The sequence below is a fragment of the Oenanthe melanoleuca genome, chromosome 1 (genome assembly GCF_029582105.1).
Source record: "Oenanthe melanoleuca isolate GR-GAL-2019-014 chromosome 1, OMel1.0, whole genome shotgun sequence".
Taxonomy (NCBI): Eukaryota; Metazoa; Chordata; class Aves; order Passeriformes; family Muscicapidae; genus Oenanthe; species Oenanthe melanoleuca.
In genome coordinates, this window is record NC_079333.1 from 41,140,309 (window position 1) to 41,164,993 (window position 24,685).

The 24,685-nt window shown below is 39.0% G+C and overlaps 1 protein-coding gene across 1 annotated transcript in view; it reads right to left on the reverse strand.

Annotated features, from left to right (window-relative positions):
• Window positions 1-24,685, reverse strand: part of GUCY1A2 (guanylate cyclase 1 soluble subunit alpha 2) — a 147,631-nt gene that overhangs the window by 59,723 nt on the left and 63,223 nt on the right. The window contains exon 5 of the mRNA XM_056492279.1: window positions 15,854-16,339. Coding sequence (XP_056348254.1) covers window positions 15,854-16,339 — 486 coding nt within the window. The remainder of the gene's footprint in view (window positions 1-15,853; window positions 16,340-24,685) is intronic.

The window sequence follows — 24,685 nt, forward strand, 5'->3', positions numbered from 1 at the left end:
TCTCATGAGCTGAGACAGCCATTAGAGCTCCTTCAACACCTTTGAAAGCTCCCAGTGGTACTTGCATATAGAACAAAACATGTAGGAGCAATCAATACTGCTGTCTGCCTGCTTTCTGCTTCTCAGGATGTCTGTCCACAAGAAGCAGACACTACCAATGCCCTGCAGTTTAGGAGTTCGTTTTTCCTAAGATAAATGGATGGGCAAGAATGTTGTTGCAATGGCTGATGAAAAATGTAGAAACTGGGCAAAAAAATAAACAAGCACAGTGAGAAAAAGTATCAGAAGTTAAAAAGACAGTTTGGAAGAAACAGATGTTTAAAAATGCACTAAAGGAAGGGAGCATTAGCAGAAATCCATTGTCATCCTCCAAAATCATGAATAAACATCAGTAGGAATAGACCCAAAGGAGTTACTACAGAAAAAGCTGAGTCTACGATGCCAAATACAAAAATTAAATACAAATTCTGCTCCTTGTTGAATGACCTAATTTTGGAATTACTTTTCCAGTAAAGTTGGTTGCATAGATCTGGAATCATACACTGTTCCTGCAGTGTTCAGACAAAATTACTTACTTTTGTTAGCTTTTTCCCCCTTGGAAATTTCCATAGCTGTAATTTAACAGCTAAATTCCACACACTGAATGTACTGTACTACCAGAAAAATGGAACTGAAGCTGCCTTGTAACTACCTTTATATAAAAATAAAAATTATAATAATGCCATTACTCTTTAAAATGCTTGTCCCTGGAGCTCATCTGACAGCAATAGTGGAGAACCAGAGGAAGGACTGTGACTGCTCAGACTGACCTGGTAGTTTAAATTGGATGTGATAGCACTGACAGGCCTGCCTAATGATTTACCATACTGTAACCCTTTCTTCAGTCACTTCTAGGATTTTCCCCAGCTAAGTATTTAAGCTGAAATTTTCACTGTGAGTACCTCCACCAAACTTTCAACTTGGTTCTCTCCTTCTTCAAAATGAGATTTGAAAAATCTTCCAAAGTTCCAGGAGTTCTTGTAATTCAGATTGTTTATGGCATTTTCATTTGGTCCACTTGTATGGAGTCATAAAATCATGGAATGGTTTGGTTGGCACATTTCAAGATAATCTAGTTTGAACTCCTCTGCCATGGACAGAGACACTTTCCACTAGACCAGGCTGCACAAAGTCCCAGGAATCCCCTGCTGGCCACATATTTTTTCATGCATCCCAGAGTGTGGCTGGCTGTCTGGGCTGCAAGTACAAATTGCTGGCTCATGTCTAATTTTTCATCTACTAGTATTCCCAAGGCCTTCTTCAGAGGGATGGTCTCAATCCATTCACCCACCAGTCTGTATTAATACTGGGGATTGCCCTGACCCAGATGCAGAACATTCACTTGCTGAGCTTCACCAGGGTATATAAGGACATCAAAATAGAGACTGTGACAAGAGTGATACATCACACTTCAAAACTGCAGGCTGAATGAGTCACATGCACACAGGGAAGAAGGGAATTTCTCTTGTCTCAGCTGAGGAGCAGCAATTGGACTGGAAATACAAAGCACTGCTTACAGCTTGCTCCAAAGTATCCTCTGGGTAGATCCTGAAACCGTGCACACCAGGGAGCAACCTACTCCATAAATATTCAATGACAATAGGATTAAAAGAAAAGGCAGGCACTACTCAAAGCACCTAAAAATTGCTGCACTCAGATCTATTTGATACTCTTCAAGATGATGATAGACAGCAATGAAACTCCAGAGGAAATCTCTACCATGTGATAAACTAGATTCTGAGTTTTTGACTTTGTAATGTAACTTTTAAGGTGCATTAGTAGTAATATATTGGATTTTTATATCCTTCCTAGATACATATGCAGGAAAAGATATTTTGCTTTCAATCTTGTTAAGACTGGAATGCCTTATCCTGCTTCCTTATAAAAGTTAAATATATTCTGTTCTGAATATTAAAGCATTTTTTGCATATGACCAACAGTTTACCATTAATAATACCGTTAATAAGACTTAGGATATTTTTTTGCTAATTAAATTATAGTTTCTCATTGCTCCTAATTGTTCTAGTACTCACTGATTGTCTGACCTATTGTTACCAACTTTTCATCCCTTTTCACTGATATACACTTACTATAGTGTAACTTAGTTCACTGGAGTTTTCATTAATTGGGAATTAATACACAGCACCATAGAAGACAATCTGAACTTGGATTTCAAAATTAGACCAATCTTTAGAAACTACATAATAGAATTTTTATTCTTAAAAAGATGAAGAATCCAGGAAATACTGCAGCTACTTACACTGCTACACAAAAGCCTCCTCTAAAGCCTTCTGTGACTCTCAAGCCACTGGAACTGTCCAGATGTTTTCCAGTCAGGCCCTCAACAAATCCCATATTAAAGTTAATAATTAGTTGAAGTGGTTGTGTGTACTCTGCAGCTCAGGAAAACTTTCTAGACAGTTATCCCTACACTGCTGAATACTGAAGAGTGGCAATGCAGAAACTTGCAGCAGGAAGCAAATACCTTCTCCTTTCAAGAAGTCATTTTCTTTATCCCCAGCTTCTGTCAGACCTCAGTAGGTACTGTTGTCTCCTTCAGATGTGAACAGTCATTTTTACAGAAGGTGAAACCTATAGAAATTGTCTTACAGTCACTTATCCTTAATTCATAACCATTTGAGATGGAATCTGATTTGCAGATCTATTTTGTAGCACAGAAGTCAGAATGTAATTTTTCCAACACTTTAGTGTCCAGAGAACAGAGATTAACAGAGATTCTGATCCCTGGGCAGCTCCAACAGGTCTCTTCCAACTGCCAGTAGCTAAATCTCGTGCTGTCTTTCATTATTAAACTGAGAAACTGGAAGTTTTAGCCAAATGTTGTACCTTGGATATAAATCTGGGTGTGGTTTCAGTGACAGTTTTTAAGGGAGAATGTGGTGCATTGAAGTAACATCCCTGCTTTGTATCCTTCACCCCAAATTCATGAGAATGCACCAGTCACTAAATTTATTAAGTAAAGAACTTCTGGAAGTAACAAAGGAACTGAAGTGTCACACTTCATTTCACAGAGGGACATACATGGGGCAGAGACACCATTTTGTAAGTGAAACCTGAAATGGTAGGCTAAGGATTTTTCATCTAAAATACTTAGGAATTCAAACAGTCTAATGAGTGCTACTTGGAACCATTTTCAAAGCACAGCTTGGAAATAAACATAAATAACATAATTGCAGGGGTCACTCTGTGGCAATTTCAATCTGAAATTCCTACTGCAATCAGAAATATTAAATACATTGAAAGAAGTAGCTGGAGGGAGAATTGGCTCTAGTTTTAGTCCTCTCTCAGCATGTTTCCTGTGAAAGCCTAACACATAATTTGTATTAGAACTATGACAATGGAGTACTCACTACTATTTTTTTCATGTAAGAGTTCGAGTGCAGTCTGTGTGTTTTAATGGGTTAAATTATATCAATACAGCTTCTTTGTTTACAATCAAAATTAAATACATACCAAAAATGGGTCTGAAAATTCAAAAGTTACTGTCTTTTTCCAAGAAGAAATCCTGCCTTTAACAGATATCTTTTGTAGATCCTTCACCTTCCTCTGAAGGGTACTTGTGTACTACTGTTTTCATCACCAAAACACTCACAGGGACACATACATATTTATTATCTCACTCATAATATTTAGGACCTATTTAACCTAAAATAATTTATGTCACTGTCCCTTATAGCCTGCTCAACAGTGTTTTTATCAAAATAAATCAGAAATAAGAAGTGAAACTGCCTTCCAGTTCAGGATAAAGGACTACAAGATATTCCTGCTACACGGGGATGGCCAGAATATAGGATTACTTTGGAAAGCAAATATGTAAGAACTGCATAACTGATGTTTGTTCAAGGCTTCTCTTCCTTGAGAAAAGGGTCATGTTTGAGGAAAAATAGATTATGCTGCTCAATTTTTTTGTGTGTTTTCCACTGACATATGGGTAACCTATATAAGTGTATATATCTAAAGTTTAGATAGAATAACCAGACTTAGATATTCTTCAGCCATGTCTTGATTTCTTACCCTTCTTTTTTTTAGAGTAACAGATGTTTCTTCCAGTTGAATTGAGTTTCCATATGCATCAAATCCTGCTTGTGGTCTCCCCCTTTTCTGCTGTTTTAATCACCAGAAATATTTATTTCTGCTTAAGTAACTATGTGTTCATAATCACTGCAATTTTAAGTTGGCAAGGAAACTTGGAATATTAAACAATTTCTCTATGCTCCACACCCTGTTCACAGACACAGTGTACAAAGTGTATATGCTATATTTAGCTGAAGAGAAGATCATTACTAAATTGTTTCTTATCACATATGAGTAATCTGCCAATAGCCTGAAACTATGCTACTGCTGGGAGATACACTATAAAACTTTGTTTTATAAAACTGGAATAGTAACAAACATCTTTTGCAATTATATCAGTTTCCTCCTAAAGAGCTTGAGAGTGAAGAAAACAGAAATAATGAGCAGGGAAAGGGGTAATGGTTTAGCTAATTGCAGTTTAATGCTTTTCTGTTCATCACTTAACTATTCTCTCTGAGAAAACTAACTTTTCTAGTTTGTTTATGGGTCATTTTCTTTAAGTGCACTGAAGAGCATTATTCTCCATCTTAACCTGCCTCTCCTTTTGCCTTTTGCCTACATGTTTACCTTCTCCCACCAAAATACAGACACATGGTTCTCAGTGCATATAATGTGTACTGAGCAGTTAACACCTTTTAAAATACAGTATGAAAAAAAATGTAGAATTGTAAAACATATCTGTCTTCTATAACAAAATCTGTGGGGGAGGTTTCCTGATAATAACATTATTTGCACCTGCATCAACCTGGAGTAGATACCAAACTGGGGAGACAGGTCAGTTGTCAACTTGCTCTGTGGCTGGGCTGCCATCCTGAGTGACATGTACAGGCAGGATGGATTGGAAGCTTATGTAATTCAGCAAGGACATGTGCAAAGTGCTGTTCCTGGGAAAGAATTTCCCTGGGACTGATACAGCCAACTTCCAGGAGAGAGGCTCTTTGAGAGGGACCCTGGGGGTCTTGCTGGGCAGTGAGCGAGTCCTGGGAACTAAGAGAGCCAGTGACAGTCTGGGTGTATGAGCACAGAGCAGGGAAGTGCCGACCACCCCCTACTCAGCACTTGTCAGACTCAGATACCACATGCATTTTGGGGAACCTCAGTGCAAGGCAGAGATGGATAAACTGGATCCAACACCCATGGGGCCAGCAAGATGGTGGGGGCTGGAGCACCTGGAACACAGGCTAGGAGAGCTGAGCTTGTCCAGACTGGAGCAGAGATGGTTTCTTGGCACTTGAGGGGATAGAACTGGGCTCTCCACAGCAGTGGAGAATGAAAGAGCAAGAGACACAAACAACATCAGCATCCTTATGGATTGGAAAATGGGGAAACCTGTGAAACTTACTGACAACAAGGTCTTACTCTGATAAAAAGAAGCTTTTTAAAGCAATCAAGCATCTGCAGACAGTGAAGATTTTCACAGATGCTTCAGCAAATATGGGGATAAGGAACATAATCTTTATTTTAGGGGGTAAATCTCAAAATGAAAATGCTGGAAAGAAGCTTGCTCTATGTGCCTGACATTTCATAAGTAGCTTATGAGGCATCTTGTACTTCTTCAAGCAGCCACATTCAGTACTATCAAGCACAGACCAATATAATGCACTATTTTGGCAAATTCTAAGGTAATCCAAGCTTTAACTATATGGTATGCCCTGTTCCCAAATATAGCTGTTAATTATGTTACTAATTGTTTCAATGAGATTGAGCAATGATGAGGTGTTTTGACAACAGTCATCACATTCATTTGTGTAATTTAGAAAGTCAAGCCTTGAATTGCTGAAGGGACCCTTTTGAGAGGCAACAGCATATCCATGCTCAGTGGTGATGGAAGCTACTCCAGTGGCACTATAACAAAAATCAAAGAAAGTAGGAAGAAATAACTTGGGTGGATGCTGATTGTATGAGATAAATTAATATGCAGTAAAAATTCATTTTGCCTAGTTAAAATACACTCAGTGCATTAGCCATAACATGCCATCAAACTATAACATTAATAAATTACTATAAAACACAAGAAAAGTAGATGACATTAGCAGAGAAGAAGGAATATTTCAGCTGTAGCTGCATCTTACAACTGCAATCTACACAGGTGAGATTCAGTTCACCTAACCAGAAATATGTCTAATAGAGCAATTTAAATATGAGTCATTCACTCTCAATTCATAACTAATGAACTGAATGGGAGCCCTTGCATTCATCTGACCTGTGCTAAGAACCTCCTTCAGAAAAAAACAAATCTCACACTTAAAAAAATTCACACTTGCCCTCTAAAATCAAACTTTCCTCTGTTGACTGTGAGGATAAGTCTAAATTATTAACTCTCTGCTAAAAGTAGTATATTTTCACCTCTTTCTAACTGTAGAAAAGAAAGAATTAATAAGACTATGTGAAGAGGCAGAAGGGCAGATTGAACCTGGAAGGTCACAGAGGCAGGTCAATTTTAAAAGAAGGACATGGCAAGTTCTGTGAAATCAAAAAAGCCTTTAGAAAAACTGATCTCTAGATTGTCAGATGAACCAGTGGAAAAATTTTCTACACTTTCCAGTCTTCAAGACTAATCCAGAACAGCATTTATTGGAGGTCTGAACCTTAAGTGATTCTCAACAAAATAAATGCCTTCTAGCATATTAATTTTGATTTGAAGACCTGGATTTCATTTATTAAGGAGCAAAGTCAGACTAAGTTCTATACATACTCCTCAGCCTAGACTTACTGGAACACATCTTAGTTCCCTGCACACCCAGGCTGCATTTCCATGGTAGCACAGAAATGTTAAAGGGGATGGTTTTTCAAGTTTCATCCCAGCATGAGGCCAAAATTCAGGATGTGAATGTGCACGGCTCTGGAAATTAACAGGAACTACAAAGACCTGTGCTTTCACAAAATATTCATTATCCTATTTATCCATATTTCATACCATCTGCAATACTGAACTACACAGTACCTCAAAATTATGTATTTCTTTTATGAAAGCTGAAATGTCTTCCCTCTAAAAGAATACAGTGAAATCCAGCCTTAAGATGAAATTTTTGCAAGTATAACTGTGAAGGAAACCTTTGAAGTTTTTAGTATCTCCCAAAGGTCTTTTCTTTCATCTGTTTTCTGCCCTAAGTTGTACAGAAGAATAAGGAAAAAGCTGTTGTATATGCAACATGGTGCTTCAGACTTATCATTTGGGCTTCATTATTCCTGCCCATGACTTCCAGACCAGCAGCAAACAGACTGGTTTCTAACTGGTATGGGACAAAGACTGAAGAAAAGGGAGATTCTCTCCGTTTTAGTTTTCAGTCAGCAATCTCAGCACTCATCACAGGAACAATTGATTTGATATCCATATTCTACCTCAGGATCTCACTGACATCTCCCATACTTCCTTCTACCCAAGCTGTTCTCACAGTACCTCTGCAGATCAGTAATAACCTCACAACATTCTCATTCATGATGGAACTCACATTATCAAGCATCAGTCACACAGAAATGAAGCTTCAATCCAATCTACTCATCTGTACTCTTCCTATAGTAACTGAAGGGAAAAAAGAATTTTCAAGGCATGACACATTCCATCCTGAATTCTGTAAACCTCTCTTTTTCCCATTTGGTACAGCAGGATGCAAATGTGTGTATCTTTGCTGAACTGCCTGAATCCATGCCCAGACTGTCATTGGACATGCAAGACCCCATGCTGTCATCAGCTTGCTCTTCTGGGCAGTGCCTGAAAAACAGGTTTATGTGGGCCACAGGATGTTTGTGAGCCTCTCAGAAGACTCTAGGGGAGCTCTGTGCCTTTGAAAGTGCCCCAGAGTGGGCACATTCCTGCTCCCACCAAGTGCCCTGAGCCAGGACAGGGGCTGTGTGAGTGTGCTGCCTGCTACTGCTACAACACCACATCAACACAACAGCAACAAAAAAAAAAAAAAAAAAAGAAAAACAGCTGCTCAGCTCAGAAACTCCTGGATCCTGCCTTGCATATCTTGGCATGCAGCTCAGGGGATGTTATTAATCACTAGGCAGAGGGAGAGCAGATGTGAAGTATTTTAGGCAGCTTATGGTACAAAGACTTGAAGAAGTCGCTTAATCTAAACCACAGATTCTAAGGAAAGAAATAATAAATTAACATGCTGGAGGGAAACAAGAAAAGGTTATTTCTCTGAGACATTAAGTGTGTGTGCTCCTTCTCTGGAGGTGGTATAAGTGCAGTTCAGAAAAGCCTCCTCTGAGCTTGGCCTAGGTATTCTTGATCCTGAGGTAGGTCTAGGATCCATATTTCTGTGTACATGGCAAAGAGTGAATACTGTCCTTATTCAAATTAAACAAAACCTGTCTGGTTTTTTGCTGTTAATACAAATTAAGGCCCAATTCTGTTTACATTTTGAAATTTTCTCCAAGTTTTTTCGACTGCAAAGATGTGTCAGCAAAGCTTTGAAACAGTTGAATTTTGCAACACTGTTGAAGCTTAACAATATTAATCAGCAGTAATGCACTCTCTATACATTTCCAAATCTCTGCTATATTACAAAATCTTTCTGCTTTGGAAAGGGTTATAAAGTTTTCAAGACAGGATCTGAGAACACACTTGTTTTCAAAGAATGCCCTTCAGTTTCTACTTAGTGTTTCACTCTCTTAGCTTCTGTCTCTAATGTTTTCAAAATCAGTTCCTAGGCAGTGAAATCTTGTGCCCAAGTTTCAAGGTAACTTTGCAACACTTCTATGACATGACATTCTGCTTTTGGGAATACCTCAGGAAAACTCCTCCCATGTGAGAAGGGATGGATTACAGGCATCCACCTACAAAGTTCAGAACTCTGTTCTTCTTGTAAAGCTCATTTTTCAAAAGAAGTGACTTCCTATAAAACCAAGCTCCTTTCCCAGGAGCCTAATTAAGAAGCAATTGCTCTTACCAGGCCTAAGGGCACCTTATTTTTAGTGAATTTAATGACGTTGCATACTGGAAAATTCAGGAGAATTTTGCAGGAAGAGCTGTGTTTGAACTCTTTCTACAGTACCTACTTAACAGTCTTAAGCACAGATCTTTCATATGCAATATATGGAGGAACTCTTTCATCTACACTGTCATTCAGAGTGCTACTTCCTTTACACAAGAAAAAAGACAAACATTACTTGCCATGTAGAATTACTACCTAGTATCTTAAAACAGAGGTGTTTTTTTAATAGCTAAAAGAGTCATGTCAGAAGACTTGCAGTCTACATGACATCAGCATCAGGTTTGCACACAACAGCCACGGAACACAAAATTTATAGTGTATAAATGATATCTCATTTCTCTAGGCAAATACAAAATTGCAAAAATGAGACCAATTATCTCTGATGGACAGAAAACTTCCTGGCTGGCATTCTGCCCTATTGCAATGTCAAAGTGCACAACTGTTTGGCAAAACAAGAAAATATAAAAATATTCATGTATGACCTAAGACACACATTTCAGTTTAATGTGACTGTCCTTCTCCTGATGTAAGTTAACTGATCTTAATTTGCTACAGGTATCCCCAGTATTTAAAGTCCTAGTGAAACAGAGTCTCTTCCTCAAGGTTATACAAACTTTAATTTATGTGTCCTGAAATTCGTATGTTATCTAGTTTCTATTAACTTACATAAATATCCTCCATGCTCACTTAAATAATTTAATAAATTAAGGTACATGTATTTGCATGAATGAAAATGTTGCTTTATGGTACATAAAAGTCCAGCCAGACTGCTTAAAAAATGAAAAGAGCCAAAGCAGATGGCAAGTTAAATTAGTTTTCTCCAGTCCCTCAGAGGTACTAAAATTGAGAAGGTGGAAAAACTGGACAAACTAAAATAAAGGACATAGCATCTGTGTGCTGCAAGAGGGAATGGCTCCTGTCTGGCCACAGTATGTGGGCTTGCTCCTCAGTTTGGAGCAGGAAGAACACCCTTTGTGGTCTATTCAAGTTAAGGGTCAGCTTATAGCCAGGCTTCAGGTACAAATGAGGACTTGGAAAGTGCTCCCAGGACCTGTAAGCTGGACATAAACTCTAAGGCTCCTATGCAACTTGAGAGAAATGGACCAGGGAAGTTACAAACAAATGTGTGCATTCCAGATGGGAGAAAAGTGAACGGAGAGGGGGAAAAAAATAAAAAAGGAATTATATACAAGAATGGTATTCCTGAAGAAGTAGAGAAGTAATTATATACTGAAACAGAAGTCCTAGGCTCTTTAGAGTATTCTTGGGTGATGTATTGCAGGAGAACATGCACAGATGTTTTAGTGCTTTGTGCAGGGCTGTATGTTTATAAAGCAAGGAATAACTCTTCTGGAGCCTGAGTGTGTTTGCTTCATTTGCAGATCTCCCTGAAGACAGAAAGTGTAAATTTGTCCACCAGGCTGGAGAAAAATACATGCTTAAAGGAATGGGAAGTCTTAAAATATTCTTGAGTTCTTGGGCGGTGTTACACCAGATCTGCAGGGAACATTCATAGAATGTTTTGTGTTTCTTTCTTTTGCTTAGGGTTTTGGGGTTTCTTTCCCTTAACTTAACCCAAGAACACTTCTGAGTTCCCCAAAGAGACAGCTGCCCTGGCTTTGCTCTGACTTCATCCTGGAGTGAGACACACCAGTGTGCCAGCAAGTCCAAGTAGGGGCAAAGCCTTCCAGGAGGAGAAAGTGTCACAGCCAGCCCAAAGACAGGAGGAAGAAGGTTCAGGTGCCCTCTGTGGTGGGACCCACACTGGGCAGTGTGCTGAAGGCAGCTCTACCAGGCTGGGTGGCACCATGGAAACAGTGAGCTTCTGGGCAATGGAAATGTTTTCCTATTGCCCATTTTCATCTATGACATATTCCAAACCCACTGATTCCAAGCTATCAAGAAAAAGCAACACCTAGTGCACTGGTAATCCTCAGAACAGCACTATTCCATTTTTGAATAAAAGGTATCTTGTAATATTTTGAATGTATCATACTCCTCATGTAAGAGTATCACTAACATTTTACAGATCTTAATTGCATTTCCTGCATTTTGCAAACACCTAAGCTGAAGTTTACAATTTAAAAACTTCTCAAAATGGCCATGTATTTGCATGGAACTTAAAAGGTTAAAACTGGATGGAAAGATGGCAAAAATAGCTGCCACAGATTTTACATGAAAACTTGGAGACTATGTTTTTTAAATTATGAAACATAAAGAAAAATTCAGAGTAGTCTGAAGCTCATGACCCTGCCTATTGAAGTATTCTTCATTCTTTATAGCACTGATAGTAAGGTTGGGAACATGTATTTGGGTATGAGATGTATCAGTTCTCAGGAGGGGATAGTCATGGCATGTAGAGAATGCACTGGTATTTTCTGTAAAATAAATACAGATTTCTGCAACTTAAACTACCAGTACAGAAATGTAAAGTGATATTCTTAGAAAATGGGAGTTTAAAATTACATTCCTAAAAGCATTATATCACAACCTAAATATAAATAACATTTTTCAAAACTGGTATCAGTCTTGAATGATTGCAGCACAGTCCAGATTTCCCACTATTTTTTAGTCTTGGTCTGTACAACAAGCAAACATTAAGGCTGTATACAGTTTTAGGCATATAAAATCAGAAAATACAGATCTAACATACTAAGTGTATCACGTTGCCAGGAATAAAAGCCCAAGGAAAATGTGTGTGGTACCCCTCAGAGAGAGTGCCAGTTTAGCCAAATAATGAATCCAAAAGAAAGCAGGAATTCACAGAACAAAGTTGTGGATTCTGACTGTAAAATGAATGTACATAATTATATTGTCTTATATAAATATTCAATAAACATTCAATTAAAATGTTTACGATGAAGATGTACAGCAAAGAAATTCTGGCAGCTGACCACGGGTCATTTTCAAAAAACATTTAGGACTCTCTGCTTAGACAAGGAAAGTAGGACTTAGCATTTCACAGAAAGTCAAGTATAGTGTCAGGGAAAATCTGCAATGCCTTCAAGGACAAATTCTGCCCTGTTTAGAGAAAGGACAAAGAAACTAACATCTCCAGGATCAGGCCTGGCTCTGCTTTGTTTTGCCTGACATTACCCAGCCAACACATATAGCCATGCAGCCAAAAAAACCATGTACAATAAATGCTGCCTTTACACAGCAGTTAAAGGGTGCAAGAGGGAAATGTTTCAGAAAGGAAACAGGGGAAAAGAGCTGAGAAAGCAGCTACAAAGGAAGAAGGACTCAACAAGAAACAAATATTTTAAATGAGCCAATGTCAAATACATATACATGAAGGAGAAACAGAAGCTGTGGGAATCTTAAGCAGGGATGATTTCAGACTGCAGGGTTAAGTTTTAAATGCCAGAAGACACGGCTGCAGCATATCTAAATAGCTTATTTGATACAGAGATGGCTTGACTAAAGCATCATTTCCCAGTACTTGGCTGATAAACAGGAACTCGGATGCAGAGAAAAACAGGTCAAAACATTCAGGCCAACAAGAACATATTTTACCCAAAGCCACAGCTTTCAAAATTTACTGAGATAAATGTCCCATGACTTCTGCTCCTGGAGTCCATGCTTCTACTTGCATGCCCACAAACACCAGCTTGCCAAGCAGCTGCAGCTGAACTGAACTGCTCTGAACTGCACTTCCTGCTTGACTTATTCTCCCACTCCTCAACTCCAAGCCAAATATAATTAGCTCTGATAGCCAGCAGCACCAGTTTCCAAATGCATCACCAGGTCTCAGCTCTTTCACCCCATTGTTCTGTGATTATCACGAACATGTCCCTCCTCATCTTTTCACCAAGGCTTTATGTCAGCAGATTCTTTCCCAGGTTTCACTCTCTAAAACACAGATTCTTCTAGATTGCTAAAACTGTCACTCATAACACTGTGCATTCAATTACAGCAATGTTCTCCCTCAGCCTGGACAAATGTAATCTGTCATCATTGCTTTCCACTCAAAATGCTGCTGTGAAATTCATTTTTGAGCCCATCATCTGTCTGTGTCATTCTTACCTGTGTCTCCATCCATTGGATAAACTTTCCCTACCTCACCAATTTTAGCTACTTACTTTGATTTCCAAGAAATTTCAAAGTCTAACTCATCACCCTTCAGCTCTCTCCAAGCATTTTCACTCTGTACCCAAGAGCTCATTATGCTTGCCCTCTATGTCTGACTAGTTAAATATGAGGATCTTTGATCTTTCTGTGCCCTATTTCTCTGTAAACATCCCTGGATGAATAGCACGAGACAAATGAAAATATCACATTCATTGCCAGATTAGAAGCAGTGAGCTTCTGAATACATCATTCTGTAACAGTAAAGCTGGGTAAATAATTTACATCATGGAATCTATTTATTGTATTTTACTTAATTTTCTGTTTACAAAGTGGTGAATTTGGTATTCAGATGCACCCACCAAATAATCTTTGCAAATTACTCTTGCCATGCTGCTTAAAAACAAGCAAATTTTAAAACTGATGTATTTATGTTACATGATAAATCTAGTTACACAAGTATATCTTTGAGGCAGGCTGGGTACAAATAGTGTTGATTATCTAGAATTGACTACCTGACAATAACTTTAAAATCATCATTGTTGTGGAGGTGATTGTTCCTAGCAATAAAATTTGCTTCCAGAATATCACCTGAAACAAATGAAAAAGATATAAACACAAAAGCTATTTTAATTTTAAAAGGCAAATGTTTTCTTTCAGAAGGATTGCTATTTTATTTTAAGCCTGATTCTCTAGTGAAACAAAAAAGGGTTCATTGCTTGAGTTTTTCTTTCTGTAGTGCTAAACAGTGCCTTGCTCATGAGTGAGTGGTGGTGGGAATTAAGGGACATGTTGGCAGGGTCCAGGGATGGGGGAGTAGGGAGATAAGGGAAATCCAGGATGAAAGCATCTGAGAGGGAACTGCCTATATTATGGCAGCAACAGCAGAGAAAGGGTGTCAGAGCTGTAAGCCATTCTCCCATAGAAAAACAGGTTTTATTCATACCTTTGCTCACAGATTTACATGGGAGTCTTGACAAGGAAGTGCTTATTTCTTTCTTATGAATGCATAAATGTCATCTTGCCTATCTCAACAGCTATGATCTTATTTCACTGTCTTTTCATCAAGTAACATCCTTCCAGCCACAGTAGCCCAAAGCAAGGTGAAAGGCAGAAAGCCATGGTCTCAATGATATAATATTCATGACCTATGCATAAATATTCCTTCTTAGTATTCTCACAGGACTCAATCAACCTTCTCTGCAGTCAGATCATGGAGTTTTGCATACTTTATATCCTATTCCCATGCATTAATGGTTATTAATTTTCAACAAAGGACATTCTGAATGCTTCAAAACAGCTGAAATTAATCACTTGGGAACACAGTGAGTACACACACCCATGTGAACACACAGCATGTGAAGCAGGGTCCCTCCCAACTAGGTATCCCTCCTGACTCTGGGTTACAAGTTCCTCCAGTCCTGTTCTTGAAGCTGGGTCATAATCCAGTGCAGCAACATTAGACTAACACAAACTGGGATCACACCCACCATCAGGACAGTATCACCAAAAGAATTTTCAAATGAGGGCTGGTACCTTCCACTGCATTGATGTCCCAAGACAGCCTTTTGTTTCTGATGAACAAAGCCCTAAACCAGTAGCCCAAACCTTCTTTACAGTGTGCTTGTTTACTTTGGTAAACTGCCCTACCAACCTTTAGCTATACCATTTTCAGTTCTATCTGTGGTACATGCTGTAACTTTCCAGCCATGGTTGTTATTTAGTTGGGTAGTCATTATTTTTCAATTCTTTTTAAAGTGCATTAAAGGCTAGAAATGAAAGGAGCAGGACACTTGTAAGACCTTTTTCTCTAGAATCTATCAACAAATACTATATGAAATGGTTTGAAAGCTGTTAGTTTGCAAACCTCAGGCACATAAGAAAATCAAGACATAATTTTACAACCACATCTCTTTTCTCTTGTGCATTAAAAAGCAACTTGCTCTGTTTCTTGTATCACCAAATTAAAGGTATTCCATATACAAATCAGTCTGTAGGTTTCACAGGATAATTACACTGCTACTATCTTCAGTTCATTTATTAAATTCTACCTCTCTTGTTTTTTCACTCAAATACATACTGGACATCAAATATATATATGAGAAGTGAAGATGAGTTCTCTGATGGGACCAACATGTGTGACATTTTCTTTGGAGCATGGCACACTAGTACCATGTCCCATTCATTACATTTACTATGCACAGACATCTGCTGTCCTCTTCCCGTTTTTCAGTGGAAGCTGAAATTTCATATAATAACTTTTTTTAGAGAATGCTCTGCTCCTTATGGAAAATTTTAGTTCTTTCAAGGGAAAGTGAAATGCCTAAACCCTAAAATATTCAAGTTGAAAGTGAGTGCCTCTCAGGAGCTGTAGCTTGCGTTAGGATTCATCACTGTGCACTTTTTCATCTTAGGATGCTGTGGCTGATGTGTCATCTAAAGGAAACCAGGCTATAATACAGGAGATATATATTTCTATAAGAAAATGGAAATATGAGGCCTATATTCCCATGGGAATGATGACAGTTCATATTGAAGCATTTGAGTTTCAATGGTCGTATTTCAGATCTGGGGTGTTTTGCACATAAAACAGAAGTATTGCCTTCATATTTTTCTAAGGAAAGTCTGCAATTCAGGAAGGAAGCTACTGGGATTTTTTCTGCCTTGGTTCCAGTTATCTTTTGCTGGGCTAGGGCTGGAGCTATTACCTTGTAGATGTCGAGGAAGCCACACTGGTGGTCGAAGCGGGTGTAGAGCTCGTTGAGCATGCTGATGACCTGCATGGGCGTGCACTGAGCACAGATGGCAGTGAAGCCAACTATGTCCGAGAAGAGCATGGTGACATCGTCAAACTTCCTGGCCTGCACCTGCTGCCCCTGCCACAGCTGCTGAGCCACCTCTTCGGGGAAAATAGAAATCAGCAGATCTACTGTCTTCTTCTTCTCCTCTTCCAGGGCTTGGTGTGTACATTCTAGCGTTGCCTTCAGCTTGTCCATCCGTTTTTTCAAGCCGTCCTGTGCCTTTGCTTGCTCCCCAACCAGTATGACATCACGAGTAGCATCATGGATGGGAATGTCTGAGAGATGGAGACCCCGGCCCATCAGCTCATCCAGCTTGTCCACACAGGGGGAACCCAGGAACAGTATCGAGTTTGATTCTGGCACGTGAATCATTTGTCCTTTAATCTCCATCACCTGTAAAATAAAAAAAAAAAAAAAAAAGGAGTTTAGACAAGAGGAAAAATCAGCTTATAGATGTAAGCTGATTTTCTACTCATCTACTTTCTCCATCTCTTCAGCTAAAACCATTATCTGCAGCCTTTCATACAGAAGCTTTTTGCACTCACCTAAACAAGTAATGAGACTCAGCATGCTCACCAAATTGAGGAAGAAAATAACCTAAACTGACACAAAAGTATTCCCAAATCAGATGTTGGATTTTATTTGTACCCAATTAAATAAGAAAGCAATAATAAGTATTCTCAGAGTGCTGTCTAAGCACTGGAATGTACCTGGCCTTACAAGCAAATTTCAGAGCTGTTCTTTCTCTGTTACTTAGCTATAAATTACAAAAAGCAAAAAAAGTAAAGAGAAATTGCACCTGTCTGAAAGTACAGTGAAATGAAGTGCCTTCTGTTCTTTTTCAGAAAATATCTAATACAAGTCAATTGTGGCCATTTTATAGAGGAAGCAAATAAAAATAGATGTGAAAAACACTTCTATAAAATAACAAATGGCATGGAAATACTAGTCCTCCTGTTTCCTGCCTTCCTTCTCATACATGCAGCAGAGTTGAAGGCTGACACTCAGTTAGAGTCTGCAGATTTCTTGGTAACAGACATTAATCCAATCTGTATTTGTGGGACAGCAGAAGGTACAGTAGGGAAGGAGCATCAGCTGGTTCCTCACACTGGTTTATAGCTTTTACATTGGCCTGTTAAATGGCTAGATGTTTTGAGTGCTGTCCAAGGGTTGATATCACTAGCTGTGGATTGTTATGAGCACAAAACTACCAGACTGAAATGGACACTGAAACCTAAATTAAATCAGACAAACTGTATCTTTCTGTAAATACAGCTTGCTACAGCCTCTGTGAAGACTGACAGCCCCATTAATGTTTTCATGCCAGGGCTGCACAAAGACCAGGGCAATAGTGTGCTAGGTGATCTAAAATAGCCACAGACCTTACCCTGAGGATCTCATAGTCAATACAGGCACAACACACAAACTTTGTGCATCTCAGCAGTGTTAGGCACTGTAATGCCTTGGATCTGTGTTTTCTATTCCACACAATCTCATGAAATGAAAAGGCCTCCTCCAGTCACCATTTCTTTCATCATGTAGGCATTCACTTGCTGTCACATGATTCACTTATAATTTAATCCTCCTTCCCTCCATAAATCCTACCAAGCAACACAGAAAAATCTTCAGCAGGGAATCCAGAGGTGTCTGTAACAATGATGTGATTTAAGTGTCCAGTGGCCTGAAAGCTCCTGCTGAGGTGATAGGAATTCTACATGGTACTTCCACGTTTGGGGAAGATTTTAGGAAGCTCCTCTTTCTGTGAGTTTTGTTTTTTTTTTTTACATCAGGTAATAAGCTGTCATTGCAGACTCTATGGCAACATGGGAATTGAGCCTATCCTGTCCCTATTGCCCTCTGCCTTCTCTGCTAGCAACCTAACATGCAACTTCTGATGTCAGCCAGGGAACTCAGCAAGTGAAAATAAATGAAAGCCATTAAAATTGTCAAATTTTCTAATTTATGCTCCTGCACACCTACTAATATTTACATTTCTGAGCTTTGCTTCCTCAGCTTCACTCTGGGACATCCATCTCTGTGAGAAAGGCAGTCAGCTGCCTACATGATCTGATTTAATGCTCCATGGCTAAGTGTTCTTTTCCTACTTTTGAAACATGGCTCCCTGGGAAATAGGATGCTTTCTTCATGCATGCAGCCTCATGCTTTCATCAGAGTACATGCAAAATTGTTTTAACTCCAAAGTACAAGTTGCCAAGTATGCCAAGTATGAAATACATGGTACAGCATTTCTAAATTCTCTTCCTATTTCGCTCCCCTGTGCCAGAATTTTCTGTTCATAGAATTTCACCCTTGTGCAAAATAAGAGTATCTCATATTATCACTTGTCTCTTCCATCTCCAGGTGAAAACAGGACGTTTTCAGCTCAGGAGGGGAGGGTGTGACCACAGACCCTGGCTGAGCCAGCCCAGGCTGGGGTTGAGCTGCTTGTCAGCAAGGCAAGGCACCTGGCTTGGACTTGTGTTTCTCCTGTTAACCTGCTGTGAGACTAGGAGAAAATCAATGCATCCCCCTGTGCTCCCACTTTGCCTCTGTCAATTTGAGGTGTTAATCTCTTTGATGTGATCTCTGTCTGTGTTAATATATTGTGCCAACCTTCCCCTGCTGGACTTTTCTCAGGGAGCTGACTGAGTAAATAATGTACTAAACAGGCACTCTGGAGCCCTCTGCTCAGCTTCTGGGTAACCCCAGGCAAATCATCAACCCTGACTTCTTATTTGGCCTTTCAGCACAGCAGGAACAATGCTATTGACCACCCTGGAACACACTTTGAGACTCATGTGTGAAAAGCAATAAAAGACAATCCTGTAAAATGCCTAACTAATAATAACCAAGTGAGCTGACCCCCTGCTTCAACAAGGTTCAGTGCTCCCAGAGCATTTTTAGAAACTTTTGCAAAGATATTCTCCCTGCACAACTGATTAGCTTCCTAAAACTGTCAAAAGTTCAGTCATATTTCAGCTTTATCCTCTGAATATCATTATCACTTGTTCTGCTTAACAGGAATTGTTGATGTTTCCTATCACTTCTTTCATGTTATATTAGTGATTCTGCTGTCCTGCTCTCTCTTGATGACTGATGGATGTTTTAGAAAATGGCCTGCCAGTCTCTTCAAGTTGCCAAATCAGGGAACAGGACAGCAGACAAAAAACTGCCATATCCTTCCTGGGGAGAAACACTCAGGTCTTGTAAAAAAAAAACAGTAGAGAAGGGTTAAGACTGCATCATTCTTCCCAGTTTTTGCAAAGTCCTTTCCTTTCCAAAGAAGTTGCAGAGATGATTCAGACAATTTATAGCAGACTTCAGTCTGCAACTGTGATCCAGCATGACCTCCATCTCTTTTCTTTGATTTCTCTTGCTTCTTATATTCTTCTTTGTATCTTAAAATATAGCTGATGTTACAGGATATCAGGTTTGCCTGAAGCTTGCCATAGTAAGTCACACTTCTGGGCACCTCCCCAAAGCTTTACATCTGGAACAAAAGCCTATAGGCAATCAGGATAGCACTATCCATCCATCTTTCTTGTAAGCAGGGAAAGATTGAAACATTTCTGTCATCAGTTTTATTTCATTACTGCTACATTTCATTGCCTTCCTGTCTCTTTAATTATATTTTCACTGAATAAAATGAGAATAATTCTACCATTTTCAGAGGACATTCTCCTGATTTACAGTGGTGTAAGAGAACATTTTGAAAAGAGCAATTATATATCATATTTTACAGTCTTAGGCTGCACTGTCATTCCACTGCAACATAAGTAGCTCCAGGATGAAAAACAAAAAACCTGTCACTGAATTTTACTTCCACTGCAAACCCACAGCAAAGAAAGGGAGCAAACAGTTCCTGATTCTGAGGAACTCCTTCAGCCTCTCTCCCCAGAGACCCAGCTCAGAAATACTGACAGATTCTAAAGCTGCTTTTTGAGAACAGGGAGAGTCTCCAGCTGGGCAGTGCCCCACCAGCTACTCCATCAGGTGCACAATATCCAGCCCTCTGCACACCCTCTGCATACTCTGGATGCAAGCCACCCCAGGATCAAAAAGATGATGAATCAAATGCCAAATCCACTGCCTAATCTTGAAGGAAAAGCACAGGGAAAAGTTTTGCTGGCTGCACTGAGAGAGGATAATACTCCATACAAAGATGTGCATTTTGGAATAGTGACTGAGAGAAAATGTACACATCTCCTCAAAAAGATTAGGGAAATAAGGGATGGTATCCCTGAGAAATAATTGGGGGGGTTAAAAAGGATTTTCTTTCTAATCAGACAGACCTTTTCTGCAGCCTCTGCAATCCACAAACTTCAATGGAGCTGCTCCTTTGATTTTGATCAGTGCATAAACCCTCCCAAACTGTGATTATAGTCTTCTTTTTTTAATTTTATTTATTTGGATTAGGTTAGAAACTTACATTGCTAGGCCACACTTTCACACACAGTCACAAATGCATGCTTGATCTCATACAATGAATAAATTCAGGAAGAGAAAACAAAGCTGCTTCCTTATCACAGTTATTTAGAGGATAGAAAGATGGGGCAAAATCAGCTTGAACCTGAACACCATCACCATCATCACTTCAAGGTACAAAGAGTACAGGGTGACTTTCAGAAAGGAGGTCCAGCTGCTAACCTAAATTTTAAAACAACTGGATTTCTCTGAATGTCCTAAAGGATATATAGCAGTGTCTCAGGAACATTTACAGCATGGTATTTTGTAATACTTGAGCAGCTAGAGGCTATGGGGATTTTGTGAACACTGGACAAGGCAACAGTACACTTGCAGAAAGAAATGTAATTACTTTCTTGCTATGTTTCCATGAAGGAAACATCTAGAAGGGCTGAAAGTATGATGGACAGCACTGGAATTAAAAAAAAAAAAAAAAAAAATTATCTTAATTTGGAAAGATGGGCTAAAGCTGGAATTCAAAACAAGGACAATAAATATGCTTAGACAGAAATAATCAAATGCAAAAAGTACAGGCAGGCTAACTGTTCCTAAGAAGATGGCCCAGAGTGCACAGAGTGGAACAAATGAATGTCATGCTGTCACTTAGAATGAAAACACTATACAGGACTATATAAACAAAAATACAGCTTGCAAAACACTGGAAGTAGTCCTTATTCTCTGACCACCGATTTTTAGAGTAGAGTGAGATAAGTCAGAGCCACAGCCAGCAGAACTAGCTATGAAGATTCATAAAAATAAGAAAAAATCATATTCTAATGAAACCCTGATTTGCAATTTTATCTGCAGACAAAAATAACAAAGTGCCATCTTCCATTAAACCCACGTTTTATTGAAAAAAGAAACTAAGAGAAATACATATCATCTCCACAGAAATGAAAATAAACTTTTCAATTAATGCCTGATACAATTGAATAAACTAGACCAGGTTTGCTCAGCACAACTCAGGATGTGCTTGGGCTCTTGTGAAATTGTAACACTCAGCATTTGCTTACAAGTTTGTATTTCCAGCTCACTGCATTGTCAAAAGAATATTATTCCACACTGCAGCACAGTGACTGTGCTGTGTAACAATCTCTTATTATTTATAGCAAACCCTGGAGTGTTTCATAACATGCAGCAGTCTTCAAACCAAAGTGACCAAATGTAACATTTTCTGTATGTCATAGATAGCACACAAACCCAGATTGGCAGCAAAAATATTGTACCTTCAGGAAATCCAAAATTTTGGTGGCAATAAATAAATTCACTTTCTATAATGTAAAAGAGAGAAAATGATAATGAGAAAAACATTAATATCATTCAGCTGTAAACTTGGACCTCTAAAATAATTTCTTGGCATCGAAAGAGTAAGTGTGGCAGATTAACAGCAAACAAATCAGGTTTAGATAGGATCTCCTCCACAAGAAGCATAGGTATGCATGACATATCAAAAGCATGGAGCCACCTGAAGGATATGTAAAAGGGGAAAGGGGAAGAGGTAAAGGAGATGACTCTATCCTTAACATATTAGTCTGTCAAACCAACTAGACAAACAAAAGGCAACAGTGGATTCCACCTGGAAAAGGTCATGACAATTTGCAGTTTATCTTTTATCTTATCTTGCTTCACAACCAGAAATTGCTTTTAAAATGGTACTCCTGACTGCTACTTGGGTAAGTCCAAGAGAAATCTAGCCCTGTGGAATAAAAACAGTGGGAAAAGGATCCCTTCAAAGGAACATCTATCTTGACAAGACAGCAAAGAGCCAGAATTCAGCCCCATGTGCTCCTTGGTCAGCTTCCCCTACTGATGTTCTCAAGCAGAGCAGTGGGTGAACTCAACACAGCAGAACATGACATGGGCAACACCAGACAGCTGCTAAAACAGGAACAAACTCACCAGTGTCACCAAGAGAATTTCAAAATCCCTCTGAACATCAACACTGAGAGCAGATTGATTTTTTTTTTCCATTAATAAATACCTTCATATACCCAAGCATGACCTGTGTGAGTCCCAGAGGCACCACTGCTCTGACAATCCCTATCCAGTCTCCCAGGACACTGCCCAGAGCCCTGGACCCCACATCAGCCCCTTGGGCTGCCAGTCCTCAGTGATTTTACCTATAACACCTATCAGTGAGCATCTGGACAATGTTCTTGGCCATATGGTTTAGTTTTAGGTAGTCCTATGAGAAGCAGGGAGCAGGACTTCATGAACCTTATGGGCCCCTTCCAACTCAAGATATTCTATGATTTTACTGCAAAATCTATTTCATCCCCTAGGATTGCTCTAGCATGCTAAGCAAGGTTGCACACACCTTGATTAGCATGCTAGAGTTTTACATTTCAACCATACATGTCTCTGCTACTTTATTAAAAGCCAGAATACCCTCTGCAGGTATTCAGCTGCCCATCTTACTCCAACAACACAGTTAAAAATGTGCAGTGTCAGTGTTAAAAAGTCTGCTTTGGTCAGCAACAGAGGAGTGGAAACAATTTTCACAGACATGGCCATTTGTTTAGAATCACAGAATCAGAGAATGGCTTAGGCTGGAAGGGGCAATAAAGATGAAGCTCCAACCACTCCACCACAGGCAGGGACATCTTCCTCTAGACCATCTTTTTGGACCCTTTTTTCAGACCATCAAGGGTCTCAGCCTGGCCTTGGAGAATTCCAAGGATGGGACATCCACAGCCACTCTGGGCAACAAGCTCAAGATGTGTGAACTGTGAAGGTGTTGGTAGCAATAAACATGCTCCAAGCCACACACTTGCATTAATTTTGCATTTCAACCAAAGCAAAATGCATTTTTGCAATTAGGATCCCACCACAGCTTAATTCCAACAGATCAAAGTATAAGGGAAATTCCCCATATTCAATATTCTCTCTCTATGAAAGACAAATTAAAAAGATGATATTTTGAATTAATGTTTGTTAAACATTAAAAAGAAATGCTATATATATATATTTACATAATCAAACCTCTAATTATCTCATGCCTGTGAAAACCTTGATAACTGACAAATATTATGTGTCACTTTGTTAAAGACAGATAATTTTTATTTATTTCTGTCAATGTCAACCAAGCGGAATGTGTCAGTACACAGGGAGTGCAGATGTTGCCATTTTCCATTGTGTTGTTCCTTTTTTGATTAGTTCCCACTGCATTCAGCCTAAGATTTGTGCTGGTTCATGAATCAGTCTTCCACCTAATCCTTCCCCTAGCAGGGCTCACCTCCTAACAAGAGCTTCTCCTTTAAACATGATCTGTCCCAGCTGCCTGAGATGATCTACTAGCAGAAAGTGCTCTTACTTACATGATATTTCTTGCTAAGTACTTTTCTTTCTCAGATTCAGGCTCACTTGTTTCTTTGTGGAGACTGTATTTTAGCAAAAAGCAGTGAAATGGTTAAATAAGTGCATATGTTTATTCATGAAAACAGTAGGCAAGGAGCAGCAGAAGCAGCTTTCTCCTTTGATCTGTGAGAACAGATATATATAGCAACCATTAGGAGATATGACATTTCACCACCAACCTAGGTATCTTAAAATTCCTGTGATTAAAAGAACTCTTAGCCCATGCATTAGCTAGTTTGCAGAATTTTTCACCTTTAGGACTTAAATAATCTGACTCTTTCCCTAATTCATCTTAAGTATATAAATCTGCTCGAAATTCCTGCCAGCACCACACCAAGGAAACTGATGAGAATTGGAGTCCTCTGTTGGTATTTTTACTTTGCTTTGATTTTTATTACCCCATATATCAAGTATTTTTGCAGCTTTGATAAAAGACTCTATCATTAGAATTTGATATTGGGATTAATCAATTTTGGTCTCTTGGTGCAGTATAAATTTTCAGAACATGAGGAGAAGAAATTTCTTCTTTTCCCAGTCCAATCATTCTTAAGTTAGATATAATAAGAAAGACCCATTCTACCTCTCACTGAAGTGATTGCAAATATATCAAGCTGATTTTAGTGAGAACTGCACCAGGCCTTTAAAATTATATTTCCTCTATATTTCTTAAAAAGGTTGAATTTCTTTTAGTGTGTTCAACATAAACCATTACACCATTAGGAGACCTTTCATCCATAACCTGCTGTAAGTAGCATATTTGAGAGGCATCAGTTAAAGACAGTCTTCATATGGAGGCTCTTACACACTGAGTTAATTAATTTGGGAAGAATGCATTGCCCTGTTTTAGTAGTGTCAGGTTAAGGGTGTCTTTTCCACAAAGTACTTATTTTACAACCTATCAAGAAATGAAAAGCAAAT